Below are 20,000 nucleotides of genomic sequence, written 5' to 3'. Positions count from 1 at the left end.
AGTGAGTTCCTTGTTTGTCATTCCTTGTTTGTCTTCTGTGAAATGTAAACTTGTGTGTGTATGCATGTGTGTGCACTGTCTGCAGTTATCCTGACAAGGAGCAGCTGCAGACGATCTATAGTGCATATCTGTCACCAGTGTTGCAGAGAACTCTGGGAGATCACCCAACTTGGAGCGCCGCTGGGAGAATCCACCAGCTCTCCGGCTCATTGGTGCAGATCTATGAGCAGGTGTGCTCTGACTGGTCACTCCTCAGTCTGATAGATGATTGGCAAGTCAATATGTGTGTACCTGTTGACTGTACGTGTGTGTGTGTGTGTGTGTGTGTGCGCGTGTGCATGTATGTGTTTCAGGTAAAGGCTAAGTTCACTGTGGATGACCATAGTCATTACCTGTTCACACCATGTGTGCTGACTCAGTGGGTGCTGAGCCTGCTCAGATACGACCTGACGGCAGGTGAGTGCTAGTCACTGAATATTATCGCTAACCGCAGAGACCCAGCTCACCTGACATGTGCCCCCCCCCCACCTCCCACCTCTGCCCCGAGGTCTTTCTGCCGTTCGCTCTCCCGGCGTTTCCATTACCGGTGAGTGAGGAGCAGGTCGGATCAGTTAGCAGCACCTGAAACGGCAACGAGATGATCGAAATTGTGACATTAATCTGCATTAAGTAGCGCTAACACCCCTTTATAAATCAATCCACACTTAAGCGTCTCTGTCTGTCAGTGCATACAACGTACTGATCTCTTCCTCTCTCCCCCTCCAAAATGCTACGCCTGAGTATTTAAGGTACGTCACCTACAATGATGCATCTCTTCACCTGTTCAGCTGGATTTCACTTGCTTCCATCTAAGAGGATGTGTGTGTGTGTGTGTGTGTGTGTGTGTGTGTGTGTGTGTGTGTGTGTGTGTGTGTGTAGGTAAATGCATTGTACCTGCAGACTCTGTGTTGGAGGTGGTCGTTTATGAGGCTCACCGGCTGTTCAGAGACAGGATTGTCTCCAGTAAAGACTTAAACACATTTGACAACATACTGAGTTCCATCATCAGAGGGGACTGGAGCTCAGACGTGCTTGACAACTTGTCAGGTAACACGGTCCCTCGCACCCTCTCTCACTCTCTCCCTCTCTCTGTCTGTCTTTCTCTGACACACACACACACACACATACACACACTCTTTTTGTGAAGTATTTTAAATGACCACTGATCCCTCATGGAAATACAGCACTACTATTAATTGATTCATCGAACCCTTTTAGCACTTATTTTCCAGTATTCCAGTATTGATCTTGTGCTCATTTTGAAATTCTTTCTAGGTATTGACTCCTGTATTGAGCAGTATCCTAGTCCTATTGTATCTTGGACTCTAACCTACTGTATTGGCTAGGGTGCATTCGATGAGTAGATGACAAAGCACTTATGGATGTTGTTCTGGATGAGAGTGTCTGCTAAACGGCACAAATGTAAATGTACGTGGTGGATCGGGTGATCCCGATGAGGGATGTTCACTGCTAACCCAAAAGGGGGTTTGTGGTGGCGTGAGCCGCTTGTGGGCGAGGGGAGTGAGTGGTTCACCCTGCAGACATCTACACAAACCGAAAAAGCTTCCCAAAACTTCAAGTAGTTACCAGTTCAATGTTCTTTAACCCAGGAGTTAAGATGTGAGGTTAGGTGTAAGCACTTGCCTATAAAGGCTGAGAATTCTATCCTACACAGACCTCTGTGCATCAGTGTGAAAAGGAAATGATGAGAAAGATCTGTGTGGGGTGGCTGGTCTGCTTTAACATGCCTGTGATGTGAACCAGTTCTCAGTAAAGGTCGAGACACAATGGTCATTCTTTCATGAGCTGGCTGGTGTGTATGGCTGTATTAGGCATTGCATGCGCATGCACACAGAACCAGTTATCTGATTGGCTGGAGGTGAGTGTTCCTGAGTGTTTGCTTTTCTTTGTTTTTAGACACGTACTTTGTGACATGGGGAGCGAGTCACGAGGGGCGGGTCCCTGGTCAGCCACCCCCCCCTTACGGCAAACCCTTGGGCCGCCTCAACACCTCCGACCTCACCGAGGTTATTCGCAAGGTTGGACGGAGAGGATATTGGGTTGCTGTGTGCGTGCGTGCGTTTGTGTGCATGCGCACGTGTGTTGCTGTGCATGGTTCTGTGCGTGCGAAATCGAGATGCACTGTGCACATGTTTGTGGCCATGTAAATGTACAGTTCTCTCTCTCTCAGGGTGTTGCGCTGTATGGGCGTGACAACCGTGAGATGGAGCTCCTGCTCTTCCCGGAGGTCCTGGACTACATGGCGCAGGCGGACCGGGTTCTGAGCCGGCCGGGAGGGTCCCTGCTGCTGGCCGGCCGGAGCGGAGTGGGTCGCCGCACAGCCGTGAGCGTGGTCAGCCACATGCACGGCGCCACGCTCTTCACGCCCAAAATATCCCGCTCCTATGGCCTCAAGCAATTCAGAGCGGACCTGAAAACCGTGAGAGCTGCCTCGGTTACCTTCCTCCCTCCTCTGCCTCTGTCCATGTCCCTGAGCGCCCGTGGTAGCCTGCGCATGTATTCCTCTCAACAAAAGGGGGATTACTCCTGTGCGTGCAGTTGTGCATATATACTGACTCCTCCCTGTGATGTAAATGTTTGTCTTCTGTCTCTCTCTCTCGCTCTCTCTCTCCCTCTCCCTCTCTCCCTTCCTCTTTCTCTTCCCCCCAAAGGTGATGCAGTTAGCTGGCATCGAAGGGCAGCAGACGGTGCTGCTGTTGGAAGATTATCAGTTCGTTCATCCCTCCTTCCTAGAGATGGTCAACAGTCTCCTGTCCTCAGGTTAGTGTGAACCTGCCTGGTGCTCTATATTAGAGTCACCCCAGTGCTCTATAATAGGATCTCCCCAGTGCTCTATATTAGAGTCACCCCAGTGCTCTATATTAGTCACCCCAGTGCTCTATATTAGAGTCACCCCAGTGCTCTATATTAGAGTCACCCCAGTGCTCTATATTAGAACCACCCCAGTGCTCTATATTAGTCACCCCAGTGCTCTATATTAGGACCACCCCAGTGCTCTATATTAGGACCACCCCAGTGCTCTATATTAGAGTCACCCCAGTGCTCTATATTAGAGTCACCCCAGTGCTCTATATTAGAACCACCCCAGTGCTCTATATTAGTCACCCCAGTGCTCTATATTAGGACCACCCCAGTGCTCTATATTAGAGTCACCCCAGTGCTCTATATTAGAACCACCCCAGTGCTCTATATTAGGACCACCCCAGTGCTCTATATTAGGACCACCCCAGTGCTCTATATTAGGACCACCCCAGTGCTCTATACTAGGACCACCCCAGTGCTCTATATTAGGACCACCCCAGTGCTCTATACTAGGACCACCCCAGTGCTCTATATTAGGACCACCCAAGTGCTCTATATTAGTCACCCCAGTGCTCTATATTAGAACCACCCCAGTGCTCTATATTAGAACCACCCCAGTGCTCTATATTAGGACCACCCAAGTGCTCTATATTAGAGTCACCCCAGTGCTCTGTATTAGAACCACCACAGTGCTCTATATTAGGACCACCCCAGTGCTCTATATTAGTCACCCCAGTGCTCTATACTAGGACCACCCCAGTGCTCTATATTAGGACCACCCCAGTGCTCTATATTAGGACCACCCCAGTGCTCTAAACTAGGACCACCCCAGTGCTCTATATTAGGACCACCCCAGTGCTCTATACTAGGACCACCCCAGTGCTCTATATTAGGACCACCCCAGTGCTTTATATTAGGACCACTCAAGTGCTCTTTATTAGAGTCACCCCAGTGCTCTGTATTAGAGCCGCCCCAGTGCTCTATATTAGAACCACCACAGTGCTCTATATTAGAAACACCCCGGTGCTCTATATTAGTCACCCCAGTGCTATATATTAGAACCACCACAGTGCTCTATATTAGAAACACCCCGGTGCTCTATATTAGAAACACCCCGGTGCTTTATATTAGAACCACCCTGGTGCTCTATATTAGAACCACCCTGGTGCTCTATATTAGAGTCACTCCAGGCACTATATTAGATCCATCCAGGTGCTATGTAGTAGAGCTATTAGAGCCACTCTAGAGCTCTATTGGAGCCACCCCGTGCTCTATATTGGAGCTTGCCCGCTGCTCTGTATCAGAGCCTGCTTGGTGCTCTGTTCTAGCCTGTGTCTGGTGAGGTCTGGGAGAGGGCAGCTTTGGGGGGGTTGTGCTTGTTTATTGGGGAAATATCTTATGATTCCATTACATCCTGTATAGTTTCTATTTGGACATATTGATGGAAACGCTGTACAAAGAGCCTTATTTGGAAATCACTGAAATTTCCATACATGTAAGATATGGTGCATCTTAGACATTAGTGCTTAGACATAGTTTTACTGTCTATTCCTGAACATTGGGTTTGAATTAAAGCAATCGTTATGAGGTCAAAGGGCCAAAGGTCAGCTTTAATTTGACATCTTACATCTTCCTGGAGAAATCACAGCCCTTTTTACACATTTTCCCCTATTTCACTAAACGGTGGTTTGCAAACTGCCACAGAAAGTCATTTAAACCTTCATGAACTGTTAAACCTCAAAGCCACACACAGCTTTACAAATACTTCTGTGACATTTCTATGACAGTTTATGAAAACCCACATACATTACTCATGTGCTCTCAGAAGAGAATCCAGTTTCACTTTAGAAATGATCCAAATCAACCATCACCCAAACTGCACTGCAGTGAAGGCTGAAGGGGCTCTGATGGCTAAGGACACCCCACCTGTTTTGGGTTGCCTGAGGTACATTCCACTGTGTGTGTGTGTGTGTGTGTGTGTGTGTGTGTGTGTGTGTGTGTGTGTGTGTGTGTGTGTGTGTTCGTTCTACAGGTGAGGTTCCTGGGTTGTATTCTACTGAAGAGTTGGAGCCATTACTGTTGTCTCTGAAGGATCAGGCTTCACAGGATGCCTTCACCGGACCCATTTTCAACTACTTCTCCCACCGTTAGTACACACATGCACACGGACATACACACTGAGTTACATTACTGAGTTAGTATTTTATGTCTTGTTTTATAAAATCAGGGACAGTGTTATGGGACATACACTGGCTTGACCTTTCATTTGTGTGTGCGTGTGTGTGTGTGTGTGTATGCATGTGTGTACGCATGTGTGTGTGTGTGTGCGCGCTCTGTTGGTGTGGGTATCTATGTAGGTGTCCAGCAAAACCTCCATGTGGTGCTGATAATGGACTGCACTAATGAACATTTCACTATTAACTGTGAGAGCAACCCAGCACTGTACAGGAAGTGCTGTGTGCATTGGATGGAGGGCTGGTCTGAGAGCAGCATGAAGAAGGTAGAGCAACATTAAGCCTGACATTGCTAAGAGTGTTGTGTGTAGTGAGTGTGTGTATAGAGTGGAAGTGTGAATTGTGGAAAATGCAGGTAAAAATGAGACCGTGATGATGGGAACTAAAGGCTGTGAGTAGCAGTAGGGGCAGTCTAATGAACCTCAAATCAAAGATGAACTCCACTGTCAATACTGCAGTCATATGTGTGCATATGTGTGTGTGTGTGTGTGTGTGTGTGTGTATTTGTGTGTGTGTAATGAGTATTTGTTGTCATGTGTTGCAGATCCCTGAGATGTTTTTGGCTGGGATGGAAAAACAGGAGAAGAGCTCAGATAAAAAAAAGCACAGTTTAGGTATGACACACGCACAGGAGAGTGTGTGCGTGTGTGCGTGCGTGCGTGTGCGCGTGTGTGTGTGAGTGTGTGTGTGCGCACATGTGGGCAAGTGTGTCTGTAATGAGTAATTGGCCGTTCAGACACCTCACAAACTAGGTGCAGACTGATGTTTTTGATTGGTTCTCATGTAAGTTGACAGGTTTGCTAATGCCTGATTGGTTGCTTTCATAGCTTCGGTACAGGCGGATTTCTTTCACTCATTCCTGAAGATCCATGAGTCCTGTCGTGAGTACAGGGCCACACCCAGCCACTATCTGAGCTTCCTCAGAGTGTACCAGTCCATCTACAGCAGCAAGCAGAAGGACCTCACTCAGAGACAGCAGCACCTGCAGGTAGACACACTGACACACACACATCCACATACACACACACTCACACACTGTGTACTGGACAACCTTCAGCAGCAAGCCAAAAGTTCTGACTCAGCACATGGACACACACACAGAGAAACGTGTGCTAGAACATATAGTATTTGGTTAATTTTTAATTTTAAGTAGCACTTTCTAAATTCATCTGTTAAAACTTTTGTCCCACAGGAAAATGCAGGTAAAAATGAGACCGTGATGGCTGTGAGTAGCAGTAGGGGCAGTCTAATGAAACTCAAATCAAAGATGAACTCCACTGTCAATACTGCAGTCTCCCATGTTGTCATTCAGATTTATTAAAAGTCATGTGGGCGTGGCTTGTGTACAGGGCTGCATGATGTAACGATTGCGATTTTAATATTCATTATCCGTAAAGTGGGTTGGGTCCAAACATAACGATGACAGCGTCGTTGGCGGCAGTGCGGCAGTGCGGCAGTGCGATTTTTCTCTTCCTGACTTCTCAACTTTGGATCAGCTTGAGACACCTTACTGCATCTTGCAGATGGTTGCAGTTGGCGCTGTGCACACTATGAACTGACGCAGCCTGGAGATATTATTTCCATGGCAACCCGTTTGATGGACAGGCAAATGCTGGAGGAGAGTCCACTAAATCTTGCTCAGAACAAAAAGTGATTTTTAGTTTCATTTAATTTTTGAATCATTATAACTGATTTCCCCAGAGTTTAACATTAACAAAAATGTGTCTTCTGCGTAAAACTATTACAATGTCCTCTGTGGCTGGTGTAGATTGGCTCTTTAATACAGAGTAAAGAGAACTTTTAAAACAGCACGAAGAAGAATTTTATAGGCAAAAATGAGCGGAAAAATATTTGTATGGTATCCAGCTCCACATTATTCTCCTTCATGTGCATGTGTAGGCGGGCGTGGCTAAGCTGAATGAAGCAAAGTCATTGGTTGATGAACTGAAGAGGCGGGCCGCTGAGCAGAGTGTTCTACTGAAGACCAAGCAGGCCGAGGCCGATGCAGCCCTGCAAGAGATCACCATGTCCATGCAGGTGGGCGTGGCTGAGGGTGTGTGGCTGTAGGTGTGGGCGTGGCTGATGGTGTGCGTTATGGGGTGTTGAGTGGAACTGGTTCTAGTACTGAACCAGTAGTGAGCTGGAACTCCATAACAGAAGTTCTTTTGTGACGATTATTTCAGTCTACTGCATTCTTGTGCTTAAACCTCTAACATTAAAGGGTACACGTTCAGCAATTGCTGGAGATATTTATTCTGTCTCTGCTGGTCTCTTCTCTTTATCTTTTTGTTACTGTCTCTCTGTGACTCTCTCTCCCTGCCTATCTCTTCTTCTGTCTCACTCAGAGAGGTTTGCAGCTTCAGGGGCTACACAGGGGCTCAGAGCACATGACAGCTGACATGTTCAGTGATCTAAAGGCTTAATTAGTGTGTGAGGCTGATGCCTCTGCTCTCAAGAGCTGTAGCACGCACACACACACACTCGGGATGTATAGATCAGCAGTGTGCTGTGTGTGTTTCAGAATGCGAGTGATCAGAAGACTGAGATGGAGAAGGTGAAGGAGAAAATGGCTCAGGAGGTGGCCAAGATCGCGGAGCGTAAGAAGAAGATCGACGACGAGCTGAAAGAAGTGCAGGTCAGCTGAAAGAGGTGCCCATGGCCTTCCTGTAGCACGCAGGACAGCAGAGTGACCAGAGATTCACAGATGCTGCTGTGGGCACGCTTCTTCTTTCTGCTTCATTTCATCGTGCAAATTTCCCAAACTCTGTAGATTCCCCAACGCCATAAGAACGCACAGGTCTTCAGTGTGGAAAGGCAATTGAACATTTTTATTCTGTTCCCAAGCCTCATTTTCTTTTATCGCATTGCAGCGCAAGTTCCGATCTTCACAGGACGGCGATGCAATTTCTTGATTTTCATTAAACAAACGAATAACTTGATATGGAGACCGTGCACCATGCAAAACCTCACCACAGCGGCCATAAGGAGGCCCTGAGAGTAACAGCGCGCCTTCCACCAGAACGAGGGCGATCGATACGAGCAGTCTTCACCGTAACCCGCTGGGCTCCAGAGTTCTCCTTAATAAAGCCCTCTGTGTGTAGTATAATGGCTTCTGTTTGATTGCTCTTGCACACAGCCCCTGGTTGAGGAGGCAAAGCACGCTGTTGGCAACATTAAGCCCGAGTCTCTGTCAGAGATCCGCTCTCTGCGCATGCCCCCTGACGTCATCAGGGACATCCTGGAGGGAGTGCTGAGGCTCATGGGAATGTTCGACACATCCTGGGTCAGCATGAAGAGGTGAGGGAGGGTGAGAGGGATGGAGGGAGAAAGAGAGGGAGAGGGAGGGGAATATTTCTTTTTTATTTTTAATAACTTTATTAGCTGGTCCTACCATTTTTATGTTTTGTTTTGTTTTTTTAACAATGTAATTTGCAAGGTTCATGCCTATAACGCATTTTAGAACTTTAGAGAAGAAAAAGAAGGAGCACATGAGAGAGGCGTAGAGAGAGGGTGTGAGGAGGAGGGAGAAGATAACTAACTTTTATTTAACACAGTTGCTATCGCACTACTGGTAAATGGAGACACACAGTGATGTCTTTCTTTCTCAGCCGTTAAAGTCTGTATGAATGTGTTGCTGTCTGGGTGGGTTAGTTTCTTAGCCAAGCGAGGCGTGAGAGAGGACATCGCAACGTTCGATGCCCGAAACATCGCACACGAGATCCGCCAAAGCGTAGAAGACCTGCTTCACAGGAACAAGGCCTCCTTCGACCCAAAGGTCTCACACACACACCCACAGACGCACACGTGCATACAGTCAGCTCGGGGGCCTGCATGGAGAAGCCTCCTGCTCTGTCCTGGCTTCCCATGGGCATAGAAGGGTGCAGCTGGATGAGTGTGCTGGTGATTGGGAAAGAAGAGTCCTGCCAGCTGAAAGCTTTGACTCTGTCTGGGACTTCGTAGCTCTTTCCCGTGTGGAAATGCAGCTGTGGACCTGATTCAGGCTGACAGGCTGCACGCAGTTTAAAGACCTCTCAACAGTGAGCAGAATCTCAATGAGATTTTGTTTGTGTGCGCGTGTGTGTGTGTGTGTGTGTGTGTGTGTGTGTGCGTGTGCACGCGTGTATGTTCTAGAATGCGAAGCGAGCTAGTGCAGCTGCTGCTCCTCTGGCTGCCTGGGTGAAGGCTAACGTACAGTACTCGCACGTTCTGGAGAAAATACAGCCACTGGAGTTAGAGCAAGCACAACTCGTGGAGTCAGTATGCACACACACACACACACACACACACACTTCTACAGCCTTTTTATGGTGTTTGAGACAATGTATATAAGAAACCATGTAGAACTACATAGTGAACATAAAGCCCAAATCCCTCTGTCACTGTGTCTGGTCCCTCTCTCCCTCTCTCCCTCTGGATCTCTCTCCCTCAGGAACCTGCGTAAGACGGAGAGCCGGAAAAATAAGCTGGAGGCTCAGCTCAACTCTGTAGGGGAAAGAGTTCTGGAGCTGAAAGAGAAGTACTGCTGGTGTTCAGTCTCTGGATGCACTCTCTTAGCTTTAAAGATCTCCCCTGGTTTTGATGTGTGTGCGTGTGTCTCCCAGGTTCCAGTGCCGTACTACTGAAGCTGCAAAGCTGGAGGCTGATGTTAGCAGAGCTCAGGAGACCATCAGTGCCGCTGAGAAGCTCATCCACCAGCTGGATGGAGAACACACGCGCTGGAACACACAGGTCTGCACCATCGCGCTTCTGAGCGTGTGACGGGCCGTGTTGTAAACTTCTGCAGTGTTTCTTATCTTCTTGTATTTGCTCCACCTAGTCTCTCTGCAACATTGCTGTAACTGTGTGTGTGGTTTGCTGCTGTGTGTGTGTGCGTGTCTGTGTGTGTGCGCGCTTACGCGTGTGCAGATGGAGGAGATCAGTGAGGAGTTGGACACTCTTCCTAAGAGAGTTCTGCTGGCAGCAGCCTTCATCACATACCTGTCAGCAGCACCAGAGAACGAGCGCAGAGCCAGCCTACACACCTGGATGGACAACTCAGGATTACAGAGTACAACACACACACACACACACACACACACACACACTTTGGTCGATGTGTCCAGTTTGGTTGATGGCTACTGTTTTGTGACTGGCAGAATTTGACTTGCGTCACTTCTTGTGCTCTGAGAGTGAGCAGTTGATCTGGAAGAGTGAAGGGTTACCATCTGATGACCTGTCCATGGAAAACGCTCTAGTTATCCTACAGGTATCACACACACACTCACACACACACATGCACGCTCGCTCACTCAGTCACTCACTCAACCATGTGATGACCCCATCCATGGAAAACATCAGTGTCATTGATGTAATCACACTTACTGACTATTGAAACACTTACTATTCTCTGTTTTGCTTACTTCCACTACATTGTACATGTATTGCTGTCGCTGCAGTTTGTTTGCTGTTGTATATGGGCCTAGAATGGTTTGTTTATAACACATTTATGATTGTTTAATTGTTTGCCATCAGTGTTATAAAGTCATAAATCATTCATAAGTCATATATAAATCATTCATAAGTCATATATAAATCATTCATAAGTCATTCATTAGTCATTTATAAGTCATTAGGCAATATACTGAGCCTTTGTGTGTCTGCCTGTCTCTCTCATGCTATTCCCAGATCACAGCACTAAAAACCCAGGTAAGAGTGCACGTGTTTGGTGCTGAGCTCATACTGTAGAGGGACTGAATAGACACAGAGGCGTCATGACACCTGTCCTGTACATAATGACCAGGAACTAGGGGTGTTACGGTTGGAAATTTTCACGGTATGATAATCTAGTCTAAAAGTATCTGTCTCACAGCATCATGATATTGCCAATTTTAAAAACACACAAGCCAATGGTGAAAATTAATGGAAAACTTTAAATTATGTCAGTCACTACATGAATAGGTATAGCTAAATTCACCTAATATCTTAAAACTGTAATTTGACTTTATCAGTTAATTTTTGCTTTGACAATAATTACCAATTAGCCAAAACCAATTGCTAATTAGCCAATATACTCCCTATAGGAATAATTCTTAGATATGTACAAGTCTGTATAACATTTTAAGAACTTTATCATAATTTTTCTAACAATCTAATTTTTTTTTATCACATATCATTTTATCATTATAAGCTGAAACAGAGCAAAAAGGGGAGAGGTATCATGTTCACCTGCTCAGACCCAAGCTGTTCAGACTGCTGTAGTGCCATTTAGGGGGAGTCCAGAGGGAGAGGCTCCCAAGCTCTCAGTCCATACACCGTGATTACACATATAACCGTGAAATCATCACACCCAAACAACCCTACCTGGAACCGAAGTGATTTTTAAAACTCTTTAGTTTAAGGCCTCAGGAAAGACTTGGGTGTCGGTGTAGGTGATGCTAGTGTTATTATAGCTGTGGTTGATATAAGCTCTGATGCATGCAGAGACCTTAAACTAAATAGTTTCTGGCTCCTTTATCTTTTGAGATAAACATAGAACACAGATCCCTAGTACAGAAGCCTTGGTCTGTAAGCCTGCGTTAAACTTTGGGCTTATTTTTTGCTCCTATGGTGACGGTGTTGTGATTGGATGGAGAGCCAATGCAGCGAATGATTGAACAGGAAGAATGGAAAGGGAGAAAGAGAATACGTTAGCAGAGTTCAGATGAGTTCAGCACTTTTGCCTGTCCATCTTGAAGCTCCAGAAACCTTCCATGCATTATTTCTTATTTGGCAGTACACTTTTTACCCATTCCAAGCTTATGTATTATTGCAATTGCTATTCTCTCATGCAGTGGGTCTGGGTCTCCATGTGTCTCTGTGTGTGTAGAGTGTGGCATGCCCGTTCCTGATAGATCCTTCCTCACGTGCGACTGAGTGGTTACGCACTCACTTAAAAGAGCATCGGCTAGACGTTATTAACCAACAGGTACGCACGTATACATGCACCCATCACAATCTCTCTGTAGCACCATGGTGTCACTTGTTCTACATTTCAGCCAATTCAGAGGCAGCTCAGCTGTTTTACCAATGCTGACTTCAACACGTCTACCCTCTCTTCATCTCCCTCCATCGTCTCCCTGTCTTGCTCTTTCAGGACTCTAATTTTATGACTGCGCTAGAGCTGGCAGTGCGCTTTGGGAAGACTTTGATCATTCAGGAGTTGGACGGCGTGGAGCCCGTGCTTTACCCCCTACTGCGAAGAGACCTAATCGCACAGGGTGAGTTCAGCACCTGTCCGTTCATGCATCCGTTTGTCTTGTTCATTCATAAGTCATCCCGTCCACGCTGTAAGCCTTCCTCTCTCCTCTGTCATTCGTGACGCACGCACGAGTGGTCGAGCTACCGTAATCACTTTTTCGGAAGTTGGCAGGTCTGCATGCGTTCATCAATCCTTCCTTTCATCGTGCTTTTCATCCATCGCGCTGTCACATGTTCATCTATCCACCAAAACAAGAGTAAGGAGTGAATTTGGCAGCCTTTCACTGCAAATTATGTAAACACCTCGTGAAGGTTCAGCACGAAAGCTGCTAAGAGTCGAGAACTACTGGACTAAATGCTTTATAGACACATTTTTAGAAGACTGAAATGCTGTGTCATTAACATGCGACTTCCTAGCAGGTTGCTTTAAAACAGCAACGAAATTAAACTAGTTTGAAAATATCAGTAATTGTCTACAAGTCTTATTGTAGTTCAAATGTTAAAATACCCCTGCTAACCATTTTAAGCTCACACATTCCTTATTGTCGAGTGAATGGAGACAGGATACAAAAGTGAGAGAGCAAAGTCTTTATTAAGGGTAAAGTCTTCAACATTATCCAGAAGACACGTCTGTCTGTTTCTTTGTGTGAAACACCAGAATTTTTTAGAAGAAAGATCAGCGGTTTAAGCACTAGTTATGAGAAGTAGCAGGCAGCCAACACTGTTTTACAGGCAGTCCTTTGACATATATAACATTGGCATCTCTGGAGTCCAAAGTCATACACAAGGCCAGGGGCATAAAAAGGCAAGGCTGTTACTCAGTGGGCCTCGTATGATAGATTTTACAAGAGACTCAGCTCCCACAGCAAATTCTAAAGAGGCTGTCAGTCAGGGAAGAACAGAACAATCAGATCAGCCAAGTCATTCAAGCAAAGAGCCACATTCATCAAACACAGATGTTGGTGAGGGCACAGGTTCAGGAACCCAAGGCTGCTCAACAATGTCAACTCATTTTTCAAGCCAAGCTATATTAGAAGCAGGGAATTGTTGTGCAATAAAGATTGTACTGTCACATTTCTCAGTGCACTCTTGTTCAGACATGTCGGAGCTTCTTTCACAAATGTTTCCAGATGGTCACAGCACTCAGGAATTCTCCCGCTCTGGCTTGGCCCCACATTTCAATGAGCAGCTGGTTAAGGATATCAAGCAGTCGGATTGCTATGTCATCTTCTGTGATGAATGTCTAAACTCAGTTAGGCAGAGCAAATGGATGCGGTTGTCTACAATAGGAGGTAGTTTGAGGATAAGGTGGCTGTGCATTACATGGACTCTGGGACACACCCATGCAGTGGAAAAGGTTAGGAATGGTCCCTCACTGGCCAATGATCATGGATGTCCAACACACACTGGACATTTATGAGGTTGCTGGATGTGGACATGAGCAGACAAGACTCAAATACAAGAGATTTGATGATTCGGTCTTCATGATATTCTTTCAGCAGGGCAAAAAAGACACTCGGAAGATCGGAGAAAAACCGAGAGCCTTTTTGCAGTTATCACTCAACAGCCCTGGTACACAAGATGACTTCACCGATACCCACAATTTTCCCTTTAAAATTCCGAGGTCCCAGGGTGTGGAGGATGTGGCAGTGACAGAGCATGCAATCAACACATGGCCATCTGTACAGACGTTTATAAAACTGCTAGAAGAAACTAAGAGCAAAGTGCCAGTGTCAGGAACATATGTTCTGGTGAAAGAGGCCACTCGTGATCCCCCTACCTGAAGTAAAGCTATGTTATTTTGCCTAGATAGCAAGATAGCTTAAACCTAGAGGCTTTTCAAACATTTTTGGCAAAAGAGCTTGAAGCTACTGTGAGGAGCTTGCTCTCATGCTTCTTCAAAGAGGAGATGCTTGACAATACCTAGACGTCTCTCCAAATGCTTGACCTTGACAAACTCATCACTTAAATAGCTTCACCTAGCGTTTGCCACCAAGGAAGATCCGAGCTAAGAGATCCTGCCTGAAACTGTTCATACAGTAAGTCAAGAAGCAATGGCTATCTTTCAAAAACCACCAAGAAAATGCTTGAGAAAAGCCTTCTCAGTTTTGCTGTGGTAAGGTACATAAGCTCTCTGGATCCACTGGCCATAGTGAATGAGGTAGAGAGTGTGTTTGTAATGTTCCTCCACATCTGTTTGATTCCAGGTGGTGTTCTGCGCAACAGTGCAGCCTCTAAGAGCAATGCTTTCCTTGCTCACGCCACACTGCCCCACAAAAAACAAAACTCCAGGATTTTGTCTAAAAACAGTTACTCCTACAGGCTGAACACATTTGTTGGAAGATTTGCTTGTGGCAAAACAGACTATGCAGATCTGCGGAGCCTGCTCAATTGTGTGTTGAGACATAGACAAGCAAAAGTTGAACGAGGTACTAACGAGGACATGCTGGTGCAAAATGTGAAAGACGGGACTTTGGTATCTCAGTGCTTGGTTCAGAAAACCTGTGTGAAGGCACACAACCAAAATCACTCATGCAGCATTGTAGGACAGTACTATGTACAGTACAGATGTACTATGGCCAGTACCTGGAAGACTGAATCTGACCTGAATCACTACCTGTAAGCTGAATCTGCAAACGATGAGAAAAGAAAAGGAGCCGCAATGAGGGCGGGCAGGATGCCGGCGCGAGTCGATCTTTTAATCAACAACAGAGGTCAATGAAAGCAAAAGCAAAAGATGTTAAAGCCCTCAAACGTAAAGCAAAGACTAACACACGCCATTCAAGATAAACAATCCTTGAAGTAACAACATGGTAGGACACATCAAGAACCAGCAACAAAAGGAAGAAACAGAGGAGCATATATACACACGAATTACCAGGGGAATGAGATACAGATGTGGCTTGTTTACAAGGGGGAGTGGCAACATATGGCGCCACAAGGCAGGATCCGGGGCCCGGCGGAGACAAGCGGGCAAAGAACCGAGCCAGAACCGGTGCTGCTGTCGGAGAAGGAACAGTGGACTGGGTAGGGATGGACAGGACTTGCTGCTCCACAGTGGGACAGGCAGGACTGGACCAGGAACAGGGCCAGTGATGTGGATAGTGAGGGTGACTGTAACTGGGACTAGGGCTGGAGGCCGAGAAGAAGGGCCTGGGCCTAGCCTGACAGGAGGCACTGGCCGAGCTCCCTGATACAGGGTTCGGTGAGGGTGGTACCATCCTGGAAGCCAGACGAGGAAGAATCCTGGGAGCCTGCCGACGGGAGCTCCTTGGAGCTGGGCACGGCGACAAGCAGGACACAGCTGAGCCTCCGTCTGTAAATGGAGTTCAGCCCAAAGGAACGCAGGACGCACACAATGCAGTAGGGCCTGCATCTGGAGGAAGAACACCTGCACCTGGCATGGGGGAGAGAAAGAGCTGGTTAGACAAACTTCTGGGAGCCCTGAGGGTTAAGGGTCTTGCTCAGGGGCCCAACAGTAGCAACTGGGCAGTGGAGGGGCTTGAACCAGCAACCCTCCGATTACAAGTGAAGTACCTTAACCACTGAGCTGCATCCTCGTTGAGCTGGTTATTCTGTGACAAGGATGGGCAGATGCAAGGGATAGTCAATCTTTCAGTAAACAAAACTGTTTCATGAAAACAAAAGCAAAAGACGTTAAACGCTCAAACGTAAAGCAAAGATTAACACACGCCATTGAAGATAAAGTCCTTTAAATAACAACATGGTAGGACACACTTACAGCGCAACAAGAACCAGCAACAAAAGGAAGTAACAGAGGAGCATATATACACATGTGAATTAACAGGTGAACAAGACACATGTGGAATGCTAACAAGGAGGTCGTGGTGATGAGGAAAGAGGGAATACAGCAGAAGCACACTGCGACATGCTGAATAAAAGCGTGAAAGGATCTTAACTCAGACAAAAGGGAGACTGTGAAAAGGATGTGATGGCAGGCATGGCTGAAAAACAGCAGAACGTCATGACGTTCTCCAAATCAAATGCCTATCATACAAGTATGCGGCTGTTATAGACACAGTACTAGCAGAGTCCTAGCAGAGACTTAAACAATTGACATAGCTGGACCCCATCATGAGGTAACTTCTGTTTCTAGTGAAGAAATAATGGCAGTCCAGAGACTAGAGAAGTTGAATTGCTGTCCAGCAAGGAGAAACACCAAAACAGTCGCAGGTTCATCTTCTAAGAAGTACATCTTCTAAGAAATATCGTGAATCTTAAGGCACCTATTAAAATGGACATGTAGTCAGTGACTGCCTCATAAACTGCCACATAGCATCACTAATGTGTCTTTTCTGTTACATAAAACAAGGAAAATTATTTGTTCGATTAATGTTGCAGTTTCATTATTTTAAAATAAAACAACCCCCCCCAAAAAAACCCCCAAAACAAAACAGAAAAGTAGTGTGAAAAAGATAATCTGACCATTTATTACTAGTGACTATCTAGTGTTGTTGATTTATATGAATTTTATTTGCAGAATCTTTTTGCAAAAGAGGCTTGGCTCGCATCCAAGAAGTTTCTCGGTGTAAGGGTGCTGTTCTAGAATCTGTTTGTGTCAGCATTATCAAAGCCAATGAGAAAAAAATATATGACCCTAGATCCAACTCCAAGAGGCTTCATGAATAAAGGCCATAGCCATGAGACTAGCAGAGATGAAATCCTGAGCGGATTGTGATAAGTGGCTGATGAATGGTTTGCAGAGGGTGTGTTTCAGTCAGTCCGTACATTAGCTAAGGGGATGTGAGAGATTGCGTAGCGTCACGCATGCTCCTGCTCTGTAACAGTCCAAACCTGCTGCTGCATAAGCCAGTCACGCACGAGACTAGACACCGCGTTGGTAGATAGCCTTCTCTTAGCAGCTACCGACATGCATGTCCGTCACTGAAAACCTTCTCGGAGCCTCCTGTGAAAATCCTTGAATGTCCTGCAAAATGATTTCCTGTAAGTAGTAGAAACATCTTAAAACTTGATTTGGAATATACTGTTTGTCAGGCTTTCGGGCATATCTGAAAGTGCTGGGCCATGAAGAGTTTTCAAAGAAAAATAAATAGATTTTGAAATCTGTGCTGAATGAAATGGGCAGGCAGAGTAGCAGTGCTCAGACGGGTCTATATGGGGTCCTTTTTGGTGCACCTCAGCTCCCTGCAGCCTTTGACTAGGGTCAAAAGAGCTGCACTCTCTCTATTGTTTTTAAGTAACCTGTGAGCAAACAATTCTAATAGTCTAAGAAAGAAAAACACAAACGCTTGAGTCATCTGGCAGTTGGATGGAGAATGGGAGTCACGCTATGCTCCTTAGGTGAAGAACGCTGTCACAACAACATTATCAATATGAGATTTTAAAGGTCTTGTCAGAGTCACAAACTGCAGCACGGTTTCTAAATGCTGCCTTGGTCTGTAGAGACTTCTACAATTTCTGTCTTACAAAATACTGTTACTATTGGGTCCAAGATATGGAGACCTGCCTCTCAACTATGGATGTTTATCCCTTCAGCAGGGCTGTAATGTGGCTCAGTGATTCATTGGTTTTTTCAGGTCCACGCTATGTGGTGCAGATTGGAGACAAAGTCATTGACTATAACGAGGATTTTCGGCTGTTTCTGGCAACCCGGAACCCCAGTCCCTTCATCCCCCCTGATGCTGCATCCGTAATTACTGAAGTAAACTTCAGCACAACTAGATCAGGACTGAGGGGACAGGTACACGCACAGCCTTCAGATAGCTGTTTTAATGTAGGTGTGTAATCTCAGCCTCGCTATATATCACTGTCAACACAGCTGAGTCTGAACTCCTATCATTTAATCCTAATCTCTAACTCTGTGTGAAAAGATTCTTTAATAAGATCTGTGTGTGTGTGTGTGCGTGTGTGTGTTCGTGCATGTATGTGTGCCTGCGTGTGTCCGTGCGTGTGTGTGCGTGCGTGCGTGTGTGCGTGCGTGCGCGTGTGTGTGCATGTGTGTGTGCGCGTGCGTGCGCGCGCGTGCGTGTGTGTGTGTGTGTGTGTGTGTGTGTGCATGTGTGTGCGTGTGCGTGCGTGTGCGTGTGTGTGTGTGCGTGCTCGTCCGTGCGTGTGCGTGTGTGTGTGTGTTTAGCTCTTGGCATTGACTATTCAGCAGGAGAGACCTGAGCTGGAGCGTGAGAAGACCAGACTGCTGCAGCAGGAGGAAGAGAAGAAGATTCAGCTTGCTCTGCTGGAAGAGTCCCTGCTGGAGGTACTGATCCTCCCAGCACGTCCAGCGTGCTGTCCTTCAACCCTGAGCTGTCACTGCTGTCTTCACATTGGCTGGCCCCAATTCCAGAAACCACACGATAAAGGATTTCTAACTTTGAAAGTCACAGAATTACGATTACTATGCAGTATCAGCACAAAACTGTATGTTTTAAACTTCATAAGATAGGAATTTATGGCATTACTTCCATTACATATTCCAACGACCTTACAATGTGTGTGTCTGTGTCTCGGTTAATATTACTATGTCTTATTATGTGGATCCCCATAATACAAACGGAGGGTTCATAAATGTTATACTGTGTGTGTGTGTGTGTGTGTGTGTGTGTGTGCAGACCCTAGCTACAGCTCAAGGTAACATTCTGGAGAATAAAGAGCTGATTGAGTCTCTGAACCAGACGAAGGCCAGCAGTGCCTTGATCCATGACGCTCTTGTAGAGTCTCACAGACTACAGATGTCTCTTGACCAGGTGAGCGTGTGTGTATCGTCACTACCCCAGCACGGGGTTCCTGCGTTTACCTCCTGCTTAATACAGGCACGCTCATGTACAGCAGTGTGTGTGCGGCGTGTGTTGAGCGTGCGTGCGTTGTGGTGTCCGCCATTAATGATTTATGTTTGCGGCTTATCCGGACAAATACATGCTCACTGGGAACTGAACCCATGACTTTGCTGTTACTAGCACCATGCTCCACCCTCTTTAATATGCTCCACCCACTCCACCTAGCAAGCAGTAAGCCATGTGTAAGTATCTGCTAGGTTTATTTGCAAGTAGCCTATGTCTGTTTTATAATCCAGTAGTTTAGTAACTGATATTAAATTGAGTTGTTTTATATGAATGTGTTATATTCATGTTCTTCATTAAAGAAAGGAATCTGAGGGTGGCATGAATGCATTTGACGCTACAGTTTGGCCATATTGATGTAGCCCATTATGTCTGTTACTTGCATGAATAACAGCTAGCTGCTTAGCCACGTTTCAGTCTGGTCCTTAGCCAGCCTTCTTGGTGTCCTCCTTAGAAACATCTAAAAGATTTTTAATTCAAATAAAACAACAAACAAGCTGAGCTCCTTACCAATCTTACGAATGCTACAGCACACACAGTGACAACAAAGCTCATCAAGTTTGTTTTTGTTTGTTTTTCTCTTATTTGCTCTGCCATACGTTTCTAAACATGAATTTCACAGAGTAGAAGCTACTTTAAAAAAAAAAAGAAGACAAAAATACAACCAAAAAATCCACCGTGTTTGTATGGTACTCCAAATCTATGATCTACATTTTCAGACTCTGAAAACGCCCATTGTGTCCTTCACCGGGCAGGGTCATGTGACACAATACATAAAACCTTTTATAGATGCCCCATTTCATACCACCTCACCTGTTTTGAGATGCAGGACATTGCACAAAAGTCTAAATTCCGCCCCGAGGACTTATAATAT

The 20,000-nt window shown here is 46.0% G+C and overlaps 1 protein-coding gene across 12 annotated transcripts in view; it reads left to right on the top strand.

Annotated features, from left to right (window-relative positions):
* LOC113578736 (cytoplasmic dynein 2 heavy chain 1) overlaps positions 1 to 20,000 on the top strand; it is a 90,479-nt gene that overhangs the window by 43,234 nt on the left and 27,245 nt on the right. For 7 of the 12 annotated variants that reach the window (XM_035533954.1, XM_035533946.1, XM_035533945.1 and 4 more), the window contains exons 46-71: positions 86 to 230; positions 354 to 456; positions 548 to 586; positions 940 to 1,086; positions 1,957 to 2,078; positions 2,231 to 2,479; positions 2,712 to 2,820; positions 4,895 to 5,008; positions 5,220 to 5,362; positions 5,641 to 5,710; positions 5,924 to 6,084; positions 6,996 to 7,133; positions 7,618 to 7,731; positions 8,233 to 8,393; positions 8,748 to 8,871; positions 9,228 to 9,349; positions 9,526 to 9,612; positions 9,698 to 9,824; positions 10,002 to 10,143; positions 10,232 to 10,341; positions 10,761 to 10,781; positions 11,941 to 12,039; positions 12,208 to 12,331; positions 17,870 to 18,033; positions 18,427 to 18,546; positions 18,899 to 19,033. In XM_035533954.1, coding sequence (XP_035389847.1) covers positions 86 to 230; positions 354 to 456; positions 548 to 586; positions 940 to 1,086; positions 1,957 to 2,078; positions 2,231 to 2,479; positions 2,712 to 2,820; positions 4,895 to 5,008; positions 5,220 to 5,362; positions 5,641 to 5,710; positions 5,924 to 6,084; positions 6,996 to 7,133; positions 7,618 to 7,731; positions 8,233 to 8,393; positions 8,748 to 8,871; positions 9,228 to 9,349; positions 9,526 to 9,612; positions 9,698 to 9,824; positions 10,002 to 10,143; positions 10,232 to 10,341; positions 10,761 to 10,781; positions 11,941 to 12,039; positions 12,208 to 12,331; positions 17,870 to 18,033; positions 18,427 to 18,546; positions 18,899 to 19,033 — 3,190 coding nt within the window. Of the gene's footprint in view, positions 1 to 85; positions 231 to 353; positions 457 to 547; positions 587 to 918; positions 1,087 to 1,956; positions 2,079 to 2,230; positions 2,480 to 2,711; positions 2,821 to 4,894; positions 5,009 to 5,219; positions 5,363 to 5,640; positions 5,711 to 5,923; positions 6,085 to 6,995; positions 7,134 to 7,617; positions 7,732 to 8,232; positions 8,394 to 8,747; positions 8,872 to 9,227; positions 9,350 to 9,525; positions 9,613 to 9,697; positions 9,825 to 10,001; positions 10,144 to 10,231; positions 10,342 to 10,760; positions 10,782 to 11,940; positions 12,040 to 12,207; positions 12,332 to 17,869; positions 18,034 to 18,426; positions 18,547 to 18,898; positions 19,034 to 20,000 lie in introns of all 12 variants that reach the window. The other 5 variants (XM_035533948.1, XM_035533947.1, XM_035533950.1 and 2 more) reach the window with 4 other exon arrangements.

Source organism: Electrophorus electricus, chromosome 15 (assembly GCF_013358815.1).
Source record: "Electrophorus electricus isolate fEleEle1 chromosome 15, fEleEle1.pri, whole genome shotgun sequence".
Taxonomy (NCBI): domain Eukaryota; kingdom Metazoa; phylum Chordata; class Actinopteri; order Gymnotiformes; family Gymnotidae; genus Electrophorus; species Electrophorus electricus.
Note: the sequence above shows the minus strand (reverse complement) of the source record. Positions and strands in the feature narration are given on the sequence as shown.